Genomic DNA, 13220 nt, shown 5'->3' with positions numbered 1-13220 from the left:
TATTCTGGAAAAGTGATTAAAAACCTTTAACCTTAATAAAAGAGTACATCCTCATTTCCTGTATGATGTGGGACTCTTAAGTTTAAAAGCAGAATCTCACAGATTGGGGGGGGGTGGGGGGGGTGGGGGGTGGGGGGGTGTGGGGTGTTAGTTGTTTTCAAGCCAGATTTAAAATAGCAGCTTAATATCTTCACAGCAAGGTTTGGTCTTTCCCACATGGCCGTACAGCAGCTCACACTGAGTTTTGCTCCTCTTAGAAGCCTCTGGGATCAGCAGCAATTAGATCAATGGCCAGCAGAGATTGTTACACGCCTTCCCCCAAACCGAATGCAGGGGAAGTGGTGGCTGCTCGAGCCGTGCCCGATGCCGTCAGCGAGCAGGAGACCTTGGGACCAAACATCGCCTTTGCTTTGTCTCCCTGAAATGCCAGAAATCGCTCAAAAGCCACAGTAACACGGCAAGACCGTCGCTCACCGGAGACCCTCATTATGCAGTGCATGATGTGGCTTCCAATAAGGGCTGTGAGAGCCTCCTGGGTTTCCGAGGGAGGTCCCTAAGGCTCTTCTGTGTTAGGAGCCACCAGAGCTTTACTGGGCGCAGTTTTTAAGGCCCCGATCAGGCAGCTGGTTTACACTTATTTTGAACTGTGCTGGTGCACCCACAGCCGGGCAAGTGCCTGTGCAGCCAGCGTAGCCTTTGGGTTTGAAGAGGATGCTCAGAAAACAGGTGTGGGCAATCACAAGCAAAAAAAAATAACAACTGCCGATAAAATGTTCCCGTCAGCCTGAAGAATGAGCATCCAAAATTATGCACACCCTGGTGCAGCCACAATCACCAACAGGCATCATGAGCGTCTGGGGGTGCAAGGGACAGTATTTGTTTTAATGGAGGCTTAATACATTAATATTATTACGCAGCTGACACTTTCATACCATCATTTGGGGCAAGCCGGGTTTGCACAGGGGTAGCTGCTCTTCACTTCAGGAGACAGGGAAAACCAGAAATAAGATTAAGAACAGTAGTGTGAAGTGCAGAAGGGGTAGGGAAATACTGTGTCCGCTTGTTGACTAACACTGTCACTTAATGTATTTCTTTTAGGTAATTAATTATAGAGAGTATAGTAACTGAAACCCAGCTGATTGCCAGGGAGAGCCTTGTTCAGCCATGCTTGGGACACAGTATGGGACACATGCCACATCAGTCCAGTCTGTCACCCATCACCATGCACAATGTGAATTAAACGTAGTTTATAACAAACCTATCCACAGCCTTGCCAGCGCCTCAGCTTTTCAGGGGGAGAGAGTGCAGGACTGGAAAACCCGCCAGTTTGGGTCTGTTCCTGGACCACTGCAAATCCCGAGGCACTTGATGGGTACCTGGGCCCCGACCGCACACCAACCACCACGACAGTCCCACGTGCAAACCACCTTTATTGGTTTCAATGCAGTCATTGCTCAAGCGGATCCGCAGCTCTTAAGAGGGGGGCTGAGTTGCTGGGGGGTCTGTGGGGGCTTCCCTGCGCCTGCCATGCTGCCTGGCAGAAACCTCAGGCTCAGGCACCTTCTGGGCTTCACTTGGGTTTGTCACCTGGAGGTGTCTTCCCCTTGAACAGCTTGGCACCGACTGCTGCACCGAGCGGCCCCAGCGTAGATGTCAGCCCAATTTTGGCACCAAGAGAGAAACCTGCAGCTCCTGCAAAGACAGAAAGAGGCGTGATGCCCCGGGGAGCATCGATGCTGCCTGCTGAGGGACCGAGCACCGGGCAGAGATAGCCAAGGACCTCTCCGGACTGCGCTGGGGACCTGGCCTGGGAGCGGGCTCTGCTCCCTGAGCACAGCCAGACCCTGTCTGGCTCCGGCCAGCGCTGCCAATGAATGCAGGTGTTGCTCCTGGCAGAAGAGCAGATGTCTACCTGCACGGTCCCCGATGTCCTCGGCCTTGGGTGCCCTGCCCCAGCCAGTCCTGACTCTTCCTACTGCATTGTGGATTTATCCCTTCCCCAGAGTTGTGGGCGATTCAGACTGATGACGGGTTAAAGGGCTGGTTTGGCTCCACAGCAAGCTGAGCGTATAACCCTGTGCAACCCTCCGGGGATGAACCCAGCGCAGCTCCGCTCCCCTGCCGTCCCCACTCACCGATGGACTGCAGCACGGCCACGGTGCTGCCGGCAGCCACTCCTCCGTTGTTGTCTATGGCAGCTACTGACATCATCTTGGCAGCCAGGGACCCAGCGGTGATGCCGGTTGCTGTAAACCCCAGCGCACAGATGCCCGCCGGGATGCCAACGAGTGCCACTCCTGCAGGCAGGACATCGCGGTGTCAGTGTGGCCTCGGCGACCCGCATGTCCCCCTGCCACCAGCGCGCCAGATCCAGCCTCCCAGAAAGGACAGAGGTGTCGGAGCGGGGAGCGAGGGCTGCGGGGTGCAGGGATGGGGACACCCCATCCTCGGGGAGGAGAGGAGAGGCGTGCAGGGCGGCAGCAGCGGGTGCAGACAGATTTCCAGGCAGAGACCAGCGCTGCCCCTTCCCTCGCAGCTGCACCCAAGGTCTCCGCGGCACTCGCAGCCCCCCAGCCCGGCCAGGTCCCGCACCGCCAGCCCGGGGAGGGGGAAGGCAGCGAGCCCAAGCGCTGCCGATCCAGGGCCAGACCCTCACCCGCTCCCACGGCCGCTCCGATGGCCGCTGCCTTGGCCGCCTCTCCCATCGCTGCGCAGGAGGAGGGCGGGCGGGCAGGAACGCCTCGCTCGGGCGGGGCCGAGCGCCCGGGGCGGGACAGGGCAGGGCAGGGGCGGCAGCAGCCCCCCCCGGCCCCCCCCGGCCCTGCAGCCCCCGCGGCAAGCGGCCAGCGACGGCAGCGGCCCCGCCGCGCCCGCGCCGGGGGGAGAGGGGAGAAGGGGCGCACCCCGGGGCGCCCACCGCCACCCCGGAACGCTCCCGGAGCTGCGGCCGCCCCGTCCCGCCCGCCCCCACCCCCGGCGCATCACAAAGCGGAGGAGGCGGCGGAGCTCTGCGCTGGCGCGTCTTTATTGGGGGGGTCAGATACAGCGCGGGGGGGGCGGGCACGGGAGAGGTGCAGGGCGACCCAGCGGGGGTCCCGGGAGGTGGCAGCGGGGTCTGGGGCGGGGGGGTGACGGTAGACATCAGTGAGGGGCGCGGGGGGGGATCCGGGGGGTCACAGCAGGGCAGCCGCGATGGCAGCGCCGGTGGCTGACAGGGCAGCCGTCACAGCCGTGGGGAGTCCTGCCGCCCCTGAGGAAGAGGAGGAGAAATCAGCCCCAGCCCCCCAGCCCAGCCCCAGCCCCGGCATGGGGCCCCCGCTGCGCCCCACTGCCTGGGAGAGCCCCCAAGGAGGAGCAGCCCCCCCAGACCGCCACTCCCGGCTGCCATCAGGCATCCCCGCAGCCAGGCCAGCGGGGCCACACCGGGCACCCGGGGGTCCCACGGCCACCCGAGGCCCTCACCGTGCTGCTGGTACCACCCGGGGAGGCCGAAACACGGGGTGCACTGCGGTGACCCCATGGGCACCCCACAGCACCGCGCCGGGAGCACTCACCCAGCGACTGCGCTATGGCCACCAGACTCCCGGAGGCCACATTCCCACCATTGGCCATGGCAGATAGAGACATCATTTTGGCGGCCACGGATCCGGCTGCAATTCCTGCTTTGGTGAAGCCGAGAGTGCACAGGGCTGCCGGCATCACAGCCACAGCAAGTCCTGCAGCGGAGAGCAGCAGCGGTGACACTCTCGCAGGCACACGCGTGTCCCCAGGCTGCAAAACCCTCAGCCCCAAGTCATTCCTCAGCCACACGCGTCCCCCCACCCCGAAATGTTGGGTGCATGGAGGCAGAGCCCGGGACAGCCCGGAGCAGAGCGGGTGGTGCAGGGTGCCGGGGCCAACCCTCCCCAGCCAGGGCACCAACGGGGACCCGCACATGGGCTTCCCGGGACAGGGCAAGGGGCAACGTTTTGGGGGAGAGGCAGCACCCCCCGAGAGGGGTCTGTGTGCGCAGAGCAGTAGCGTGAAGCCCCGGGAAAGTGATTTATTTCCACATGGCATCAGCCATCCCTGTGCCCACCAGCGCCTTACCGATCCCTACGGTCGCCCCAATGGCAGGGCTGATAAAATCTGTAAGAAAGGAGAGATCGAGGGTGGTCAGTCGGCAGGGCTGAAAGCGAGCGTGAGCTGCTGCCCTTGCTCTGGGCAGCTCTGCGAGGGGCTCCTCCATCCCCTGCCTGCACCCCCGGGCCCCCTCCTGCCCGCTGGAGCCGTGTGTGCCCCTTCCTGGGGACATCCCGGCACCTCACGCCATGGGGACAGCGGCTTGCACCTTCTCCAAAATGCTGGGGAAGCGGGTCCTTGCCGGCAGAGCCCTGCTGCCTGCGGCCAGCCCTGGCCCCATCCCACGAGAGCCCCGAGCCCCCCCATGTCCTCACTCAAAAGCAGAGGGAAAGTGAAGGAACACCCCCCCACTGCGGGCGGGCGCCCCCGACCCCGCGAGCCACGCAGCGTACTCATGGTGGGCTGGCCTGGAGAGGCAGCTGCTGGAGCGAGAGGTGCGTCAGGTCCCGTCTGAGCCCAGTCCTTTGGGGAACAAGAGTTTCTTCTTAGCGTGGTGCGGGTGGCAAGCGGGGCCGGTGGGGTCTTGTTCTCCTGCCCAGGTGCCCACAGCCACCCCCCTCCCACCCCATCCTGCCCCCCAAGAGCCCCCGGCCACCCCACAACAGCAGAGAACCCCCCCAGACCCTGCATTGCTTCCCAGCCCAGGGGTCTCCAGCCGCTCCGCCAGCCTAGCAGGAGGAGCAGCCCCCTGCTTTTGTCCCCCCCCCCCGGAAAGGGGGTGCCATCCCCAAATGCCCGTTGTGGAGCCCTGGCACCCTGTGCCACCAACCTGTCTGTCCACTGCTCACTGAGAGGTCGGTGCTGCCGAAGCGCTGGTAGCAGGGCCCTCGGGTGACGTCAGGGCAGCAAATTTCTGAGAAACCGCTCTGCTGGGTTTCATTTTCCCCGAATTCTGGATCTATCTCGGTGTTTACCCTTGGTGTGCCTGGCTCTGCCGCGCAGGAGGCAGCCGGGCAGCGGCGCGGTCGCTCATCCATCCCAGGGGTCGGACCCCGGGGCTGCTCCCCACGAGGAGCCCTCTCCCCCCTGAGCCCCTCATGGGGACGCGGGGACAGGAGGTGCCGGGGCTGCAGTGGGGAGGACGCACCGGGCAGGGAGAGTCTCCTTACGCTGTGCCGTGGCAGCTGGGGCTTTATGGGGCATTTCCCAAGGGGTCAGGACCAGTGAAGCTCCACGGCTTTTGACAAGGACTGCGGGCAGCGCAGGTGGTCTGATTTCCACCGGCTGGCAGTGGAGGTGCAGCCCCTCCGGCTGCCTCCCCTCCAGCGGGCAGCCTCAAAAAACCAGTCAAAGCCCCGTTTTGCAAACCCCCTTTCCCCCACTCCCTGCACCCACCCCTCACCCTGAGCCCTCTCGGGGCAGGAGGCAGCCAGCCCAGCCGGTGGCAGCCCCTCCAGGCCGGGGCAGCGAGGGCGCAGCGGGTGCCGTAGCGCATGCGCCGCTGCAGCTGGTTGAAGGGGACCAAATCCAGTTGCAAGTTGATCTGGTTCCTTTTTACCAGCCCCAGGGACGCACCGTCTCTCCGGAGGCGCCGTCTGGGCCAGTGCTGGTGGTGGGGGGTCTCGGCGCGGGGGTCCCAGCCCAAAAATACATACTTCTTAACATTCCATAACGCCGGCCGACTCCATATGGGCATATGAAGAAGTATGTAGGGTTGGGAGGGAGAGGCGGGCGGCGTGGGGCTGGGCACGCAGGGCAGCGCCCACCAGCTCTGGGAGGTGGGAGCCGGAAGGAGCCGGTGGCTGCGGTGGAGCCCGCGGCCGGGCAGGGGCTGTGGGGAGCACCTCCTGCGCACCCCCGGGTCCGGCCTCTGCCTGTGCCCAGCGCCAGGTCCATCCCCGGCTGTGGCACTGCCCGTACGGTCCCGTAGTGCCCACGGCCATGCCAGAGCAGGGGGACCCGCGTGTTTGGAGAGCGAGACCGTGCCGCAGCCAACGTGTGTGCCCTGGACGCAGAGCCCTGCACCGGCCGGAGCGCGCTCAGGCTGGTGACGCGCCCGACACCTGGTATTTTGGCCGGTGGCTGCCCCTCGTGAGCGGTGGGACACCCCGGGGCTCAGCCAAGGCTCAGCAGTTTGGGCCGTGGGGCACCATGGGGGCTGCACCTCCGAGGAGTTGGGGCCATGGCCAAGTGCGGTGTCCCGTGAGCCCGCACAGGCCAGCGCGGATGGCGGCAGTGGGTGCCTGCGCTCGGAGCCGCTTCCGCAGCGGGGGTCCCCCATCGGCCCTGGCTCTTGGCAAGGGTCCCCGCTGCTGCTGCTGCGCTGGGTCAGCATGCACCAGCTGCACCCCTCCAGCACCCTACACTGCCCCAGCACCCTGCAGCACCCCCCAGGATGCCTCTGCACCCTGCACCACACACCACCCTGTCCCCATCCCTGCTGCAGCCCGTGTGCCAGAGCAGCGGTTGCAGCGCGGTGCAAACACGGCCAGCGTCAGGGGGACCCACCTCCCGCACCCCCACCTGCCCTGCCTGGCTCGTTTGCAAGGCCGGGATAAAGACTGGGGGTCCGGGCCCCCCCCACGCCCTCCCCACGCCGCAGCTCTGGGCAGGGGAGGTCGGAGATGCCTGTGCCCATGGGAGGGGGTTCGGCCGAGATCTCAGGGGCTGGAGACCGTAAGGGGGGGGTGCATGGGGACTCCCCAGCCCCGGCACAGCATGGCCAGGGCAGGGTGATGGAGGGGGCGAGTGTCACCACAGCCCATCCGTGCCTTGACCCCAGTGACCTTTCTACCCCTAAATTCATGGCTGGAGCGGTGCGACGGTGGGGCGCAGGGAGCCATGCCAGGGGTCCCAGCCCTGCCCCCTCCCAGGATGGGGGAGCAAGGGGTGCACGGGGGGCCGGGCCACAGGCAGGAGGGACGCAGGGCTGGCCAGGCCCAGCACGGCCGTGACTCAGCGCCGGGAGCCGTGGCCACACGCGCTGCAGCTCTCTGCAAGGAGCTGGTGGGTGCCAAGTAAGCGCTCACCGCGCCGGCCCTGCTCGCGGCACCCACAGGCAGCCGAGATGCTGCTCGGTGGCCCCCGGAGCCACCAGCCATCACCGTGGGGCGCAGGACTGCTGGCAGCATGGCCACGGTCCACTCGGGTTGCTCCACCAGCACCCCGGGGCCTCCCACGTGGCCGGTCCCCAGGGACCCGGCGCTGGGGACCCCAGAGACACAGCTCCCGGGACTCCAGTCCTCAGCCCAGCAGCAGTGGTGGGGCAGAGTGTGCCCGGCTGGACCAGCATCCCTGTCCCCCCAAAAAGAAGACTCAGCGTCAGCGAGCGGGTGTCCAGAGGCCGGAGGCTGCAGAGAGGTGCCCTCTTAACCCTTCGGGCTCCGCCAGCCCCGCAGCACAGCGGGATGCTGCTGCACAGTTTTGCTGTAGGGGTGCAGGGGATCCCAGGGGCCGGTGGGGCTGTTGGGGTGCAGCGGGGGCCGAAAGCTGGCAGTTGCGCCCACCCTGAATGCCCAGAGCCAGGACGCAGGGTCAGGGCTCTCGCATCGCAACCCAGTTCAGCTCCAGCCGCCTCGGCTGACCTTGGGCAGCCTCCCAGGACTGCAGTGCTAGAGGAACCCAGCCTGGGGGGGCCCACACAGCCCCATCCCACGGCACCGTCCCCGCAGCCCTTGGCTGGGCTCTCCCGGTGACCTTGGGGGGCTGCACCCAGCACCACAAGATGCTCGCCGCATCTGGGGCACCCCATCTTGCCTGATCCCAGCCTGGGCTACCCCTGCCCACTCCCACCACCCCTCCTTGCCCCTGCCCTGCCCCATGGCCCATTTCTGCCCCTCTGCCCTCTCTGTGCCCAGACCTTCCCAGTCATCAGCACAGGCCCCTCCGCAGCCCTGGGGGCGGCCCCACTGCCGGAGGCAGCCCCAAGCCCTCCCCAGCCCCAGTGCCACCCTTGACGGCTGCAGACGTGTCCCGAGCCGAAGCCTCTCCCTGCCATGGGTGCAGGGAGCTCTGCCCAGAGGCAGCCCCGCTCCCACAGCTCCTCTGTGCCCCCGCACCAGCCAGGAGCCCCCGACCTGGGCAGCCCCCGGGTCCCCCGCCTGCCCCAAGAGCAGCTCCCTGCCCCAGGCAGGGCAGCTTGTGGGCACCGGGGGCAAATGGTCTTGCAGGGGGGAGGCGGAGGAGCTGGGGGGGCTGCCGGGACTGCCCGTGGTGGCACCCACGCGCTTGCACGGCACCCAACAGCCCCAGCCTGTCTATAAAAGGAAGCATCTTTTTTCCCCGCTCCCCCCAGCGCCGCATGCCCGGCCGTGCTCCGCAGTCGCTGCCTCGCAGGGGCCTTTCCAAGTTTTACTATTCAGCGCTGCCCCCCCCGACTGGCTCCCCCCGGCTCATCCATCGCCGGCAAACCCACTGCAGCAGCCGCTCCAGCCGCTGAGCACCTTAAAAAATAAAAAAGAGGCCCAGCGAAGAGGTGGGAGGTGGGTACAGGAGGAGTGCTGGAGGGGGTGCCTGGGGGAGCACCCCAGCCCCCTCCCGCCACCCCTTCGCCCGCCGGCATTGCCTGGTTTGGGGCTGTGGGTGCGTGGCCCGTGGAGCCCTGGTGCACGCAGCTGCAATGGTCAGCGCTTCCCCCCATGCATGTCCAAAATACGACGCCAAGGTGCCCAGGAGCTGGGCTTCCCTTCCCGCCCCATCCCACCGGCATGGGGTGTCCCCGCTTTGCATGGCTGAGGGCACCCCGGCTCCCTGGGGAGGGGGTGACCGGCCCCACTGCAGGGGAGCACCCGCAGGCAGATGGGCCAGGCTCTGCCCCGCTGCGCTGCCCGCCGACCCGAGCACCCACCACCCGTGACCCCCCTGCAGCCGGGACCTGACAGGGGTGCCCCATTGCCCCCCACGACCCCATAGAGAGTTTGCTGCTGCCCCGCTCCTCCGCCCGGGCTAGCCCGAGCGGTGGGGGGCCACCGTGACCCCCAGCCCCCCAGCCCTGGGGCTGCCCCCTCCCTGCCCACGCCGAGCCAGGAGCCGAGCGTGGGGCCGCGAGCGGCAGCAGCATCCCCAGCCCGAGCGGTGCTCGGCACCAGCCGGGCTCGCTGAAGGTTAAACGCTGGCGGCGGGGAAAGCCCCGCTGCCTCCCGCAGACCCCGCACCTCCCGCCCCGCACGGCCACTTACGGTCCTGGAGGTGACACCGGCCGGGTGCGGGCTGGGCTGGCGGCAGCGGGCTGCGGTGACACCCGGCACGAGCACGCCGCTTCCCCGCTCGCCTTGACTTTGCCACAGGACTCCTCCGGCTCGTCCGCAGGAGCTTGCAGCATCCTCCAGTTCAGCGGGAGAAGTTCCTCGCCAGGGAGGGAGGGAGGGAGGGATTTAAGGCAGACCCTGCCTGGGATGCGGATGCCTCCGGGCGCAGGTGAAGACCCTCCGCTCGCTGGGCACCCCGCAGCCCCCTCCTCGCACGCCCCATCCCGGGCTCAGTGCCCCGGCACATGGCTCGCAGTACGTCCAGCTCCAGGGACGCTGTGTGGGTGATCTCCGCTGAGAAACCCTCTCCCTCTTGGACGAGGCAGCCACCGGCACGCGGACGGCCGGACACCTCGGCCCCCCACCGCCTGCCCCGCATCCCCCAGGGCCCCGGTGGGGGTCCCGGAGCAATGCCATGGGGAGAGCCGGCATGCATTGCTGGGCCCAGCAGCAGCTCGGGGCAGCTCGGAGGGCGAAGCAGAGCCCGTGGGGCGCTCGGGAGGGTGAAACCTGTCAGCACTGCAGCCACAGAGGCTCCCCTGGGCCGGGGGGACTCCATGGGGATGGGGATCCCCGGGCTGCCCCGGGCCACCCGCACTGGGTGTCCCCAACACCCACAGGGCAGCTCTTTTAGCATCCAGAGCAGCAAAGCCCGGGAGCACAGGGCTGCTCTGCCCACCCCGGGACCCCGCCGGTCCTACCTCTGCCTGCGGAGAGCTGGCGGGGCGAGGGGGACCCCCGCTCGGGGCTGCGGCAGGGGCAGGATGCCGGGAGACACCTTATTGTGGTTCCCAAAGGGAAAAGCCAGAAAAAGCAGTGTGGCGTCCCTCCCGCGGCGGTCCCGGCGGCTCCCTGCCTGCCACGACGCCCTCCCCACCCCGGGTGCGCTCTGTTTGCCTGCTATTTTTGGCAGCCTCCTAAGAGCTCCTCTCGGGCTATTAATAATGAGAGTGCGAAATTCGTTTGGCCTCTCCTATATAAGGAAAGGTAGAGGCTTAGAGGCAGCTAAATATACTGGCGCGTGCGGGAGCAAGCGGGGAGGCTTTGGCACCGAGTGTGGAAAAGAGATTGTTTGAACAATGGAAAGACGGACTCACTCTGCGCACGGGGCCCCGCATGGACGGACAGACAGATGGAGGGATGGACGGAGGGTGACGGTGCCCATGGGCCTGCACGGCAGCACCCGCATTGCACCCCAATGCCCTTCGGAGCCCTGCTTCAGCAGGACGAGGGGTGGGAGAGGGGAGGAGGCGCCTGCAGCAGGGACGCCGTGCAAAGCCCCTGTCCCGAGCCAGCCACGCTCTCCCCAAAAGGCCTACAACCCACCCACTGGGCCAGCAGCGACCCAGGGACAAGCGCTGGGTCTGTGCCCAGCCAGGAGGGATGTGTGGGGTGCCGGTGGTGGGGAGCAGGGCGGGCTGCGGCAGCGTGACCAGTTCCCACTGGGACACAGCCGGCACAGGGTCGCTCCTCCAGCTGAGCCCCCTGCAAATCCCGGCCTCAACCGGGGCAGCGACCAAACGCTCCTGCCCCGGCTCTGCCACCCTGGCACGGCTCTGGGGGCAGCTCCCACCGTCAGGGGCCATGCCGGGGTGCCGGCAGTGCCACGGTGTCCCCAGCTCCCCAGGAACCGCCAGCATCCCCGCAATGCCCTTTGCTCCCAGGTGCTGCCCGCACCCGCCATCCCAGCGATTGTGCCTCAGAGCTATTCCCTGCTTAATCGGGAGGCTGTAACCGTTACCACAGCCGTAACCGTGTCACCCCCATGGCTGCAGGGCCCGTGTCGCGGTGTCAGAGCTCCTGCCAGTGCGGCCGCTGAGGCCGGGGAGAGCCCGGCTGGAAGAGGTAAAGCAGCAGCAATTCAGGGAATCCTAATGACAGGAAGGCGCTGGGGAGCAGCGCCAAATCCCCACGGTCGGAGCAAGGACAGTGCGAGCAGAGGGGTGAGAATGTGTGTGCAGAGAGAAAAAACCGTGCTCTCCCCCCAGGCTCCAGCAAGAGTTTTTTTCTTTTTTAACTCCTCCTAGCCACGGGCACTGCGCGGGGAGGGACAAGCGGAGCCGGGGAGCTCGGGGTTGTACTTGCAGCTGCACTGATCTCTCGGGCTCCGTCACGGTCCGAAAGACGCTCTGGTCTTGGCCCCGGCTGCCTGCGGCATGGCAGTGCCAGCAGCCGCATCCCTGCACTCCCTTCCCCGAGGGGCCCCGGGGCTTTGCTGGGCTGCTGAAACCACCAAAACTCTGGGATGGCCGCGGCAGCGGTGGGCAGAGTCCTTGAGCTGCTGCCTTGGCTGCAGTCACCCCAGCCTCAGCTTCCTGAGCTGTGCAACTCCTGCAACAAACCCTGTTTCTCTGAGATTTCTCTCAAATAATGCGCCTGGGGTTGCTCTGAGGCTCCAGACCCAACCCAGAGCCTCCCGGGAGGTGACGCAGCTGTAGGCAGGAGCAGCCGTTTGTCCTCGGGGCAGTGAGAAACCCTGGCTCTCTCCCCACGCTGCCCTGGGGCTGGTGCGAGTTTCCCCCCCAGAAGCTGAGCCCCGAGAGCCCACAGCTGGGGGACTCGGGGCTCCCTCGCCCGTGGCCACCACCTTGTCCCTTGCCACGAGCCCGCACTTGCTGGCTTTCCTCCCGCACCTCTGCAAGGAGCCAGCAAGCGCTAAGTGATGCTGAGCAGACAGCAAAGGGAGCGGGCTGGGAGCAGCCAGGAAAGGGCAGCCCTTCGGAGAGCTTCCCGCAGGGACAGCGAGGGAGCAGGAGAAGGCAAAAAATAGCAGAGCTGGGTGACAGAAAGCAAAGAGCATGAACACAAGGGGAAGGGAGCCAGCTGTGCACCGATGGCAGCGGGCAAGAGCCTTCTGGCGCTTCAGATTCAGAACCTCCTGCCCAGGGAGGTTCCTGTTGTGGGAGAGCGTGGCTATGCCCGCCCTGATGCCAGGCAGAGGTGTGCTACAGCGTCGGGAGCTGTTTGATGCCCGGAGAGGGCTGGGGTGGCTTTATTTTGAAGGCAGCTGCTGCCACGCTTGCGGGCAGAGGCAGTGGGATGGGGAGCCCGGCAGATTTGGCTTCTCATGCCCTTAGGTGACATTCAGCAGCGTGAACTCCAAGGGCTCCAGCACAACCCGCGGACCACGTGAGATGCGCATGGACCGAAGGGTAGCTCTGAAGGGGAGTCTCCTCCCCCCTCTGAAAAACCCGGGTCCTGCGGTGCCATCAGGTCTGCTACAGCAGCCAGCCGCAGTGACAGCGGGGCAGCCTTCATCTCCTTCAAGGACTCCACTAATTAATAAACCTTCCTCTGCTGCATTAGGTGGAACAGTTATCCCAGGTGTGGGTGCAGCCTGAGCCCCGATGCTGCTGCTATTTTGCTTTCCGGTGAAATCAACAGTGGGAGCCTGCGTCGGCTGTCAGGGAACAGCCCTGGGCAGGTCAGGGGACTCCATACCTGCTCAGCAGGAGACCAGGGGCGAGAGGTGTTGGGGGCTTAGGCTGAAAGTCAACCTCAAGAAGCAGAAGTGAATTTTGGTTGTGCTAAAGCAGGGACAGATAAACACACCCGGGGTCAAAACATGAGGCTCGGCCTCTCCTGCTCCCCACGCAGAGCACAGCGATCAACACGTAGAGGTTGCTGCACTGTGTCGCTGAGCAAGGAGCGGAGTTGGCCGTCTGTCAAGCGAGCTCTCGGCAGCCCCCTTAGCTGCGCTGGCAGCAGAGCCCCTGCGCTGGCACCGCACGCTACGGTGGCTGGAGCAGAGGCAGTCCCTCGTCCAGCAGCGCCTGCTGCGACCCCGCTGCCGGGCACGGGGCGAGAGGAAGGAGGGAGGACTTCCAGTTCTTCCACAAAGAGCACAGTGGTGTTATTAGGAACTGTCCCACAGCTGAAACTGGAGAAAGCAGCAAGCTGAGCAGCAGCAAA

At 65.8% G+C, this 13220-nt stretch overlaps 1 protein-coding gene across 1 annotated transcript; it reads right to left on the bottom strand.

The window, feature by feature from the left end:
- Positions 1-1410: 1410 nt before the first annotated feature.
- On the bottom strand, positions 1411-5852 carry LOC132319626 (interferon alpha-inducible protein 27-like protein 2A). The gene is made up of 6 exons (XM_059830801.1): positions 4892-5852; positions 4515-4584; positions 4090-4128; positions 3555-3716; positions 2136-2297; positions 1411-1692 (listed from the first exon to the last, which is right to left on the bottom strand). Exons 2-6 carry the CDS (start codon positions 4516-4518, stop codon positions 1571-1573), a joined length of 489 nt encoding a protein of 162 aa, XP_059686784.1. The 5' UTR covers positions 4519-4584; positions 4892-5852; the 3' UTR covers positions 1411-1570.
- Between the last annotated feature and the right edge of the window lie 7368 nt (positions 5853-13220).

This window comes from Gavia stellata, chromosome 29, assembly GCF_030936135.1.
Source record: "Gavia stellata isolate bGavSte3 chromosome 29, bGavSte3.hap2, whole genome shotgun sequence".
Classification (NCBI taxonomy): Eukaryota; Metazoa; Chordata; class Aves; order Gaviiformes; family Gaviidae; genus Gavia; species Gavia stellata.
Note: the sequence above shows the minus strand (reverse complement) of the source record. Positions and strands in the feature narration are given on the sequence as shown.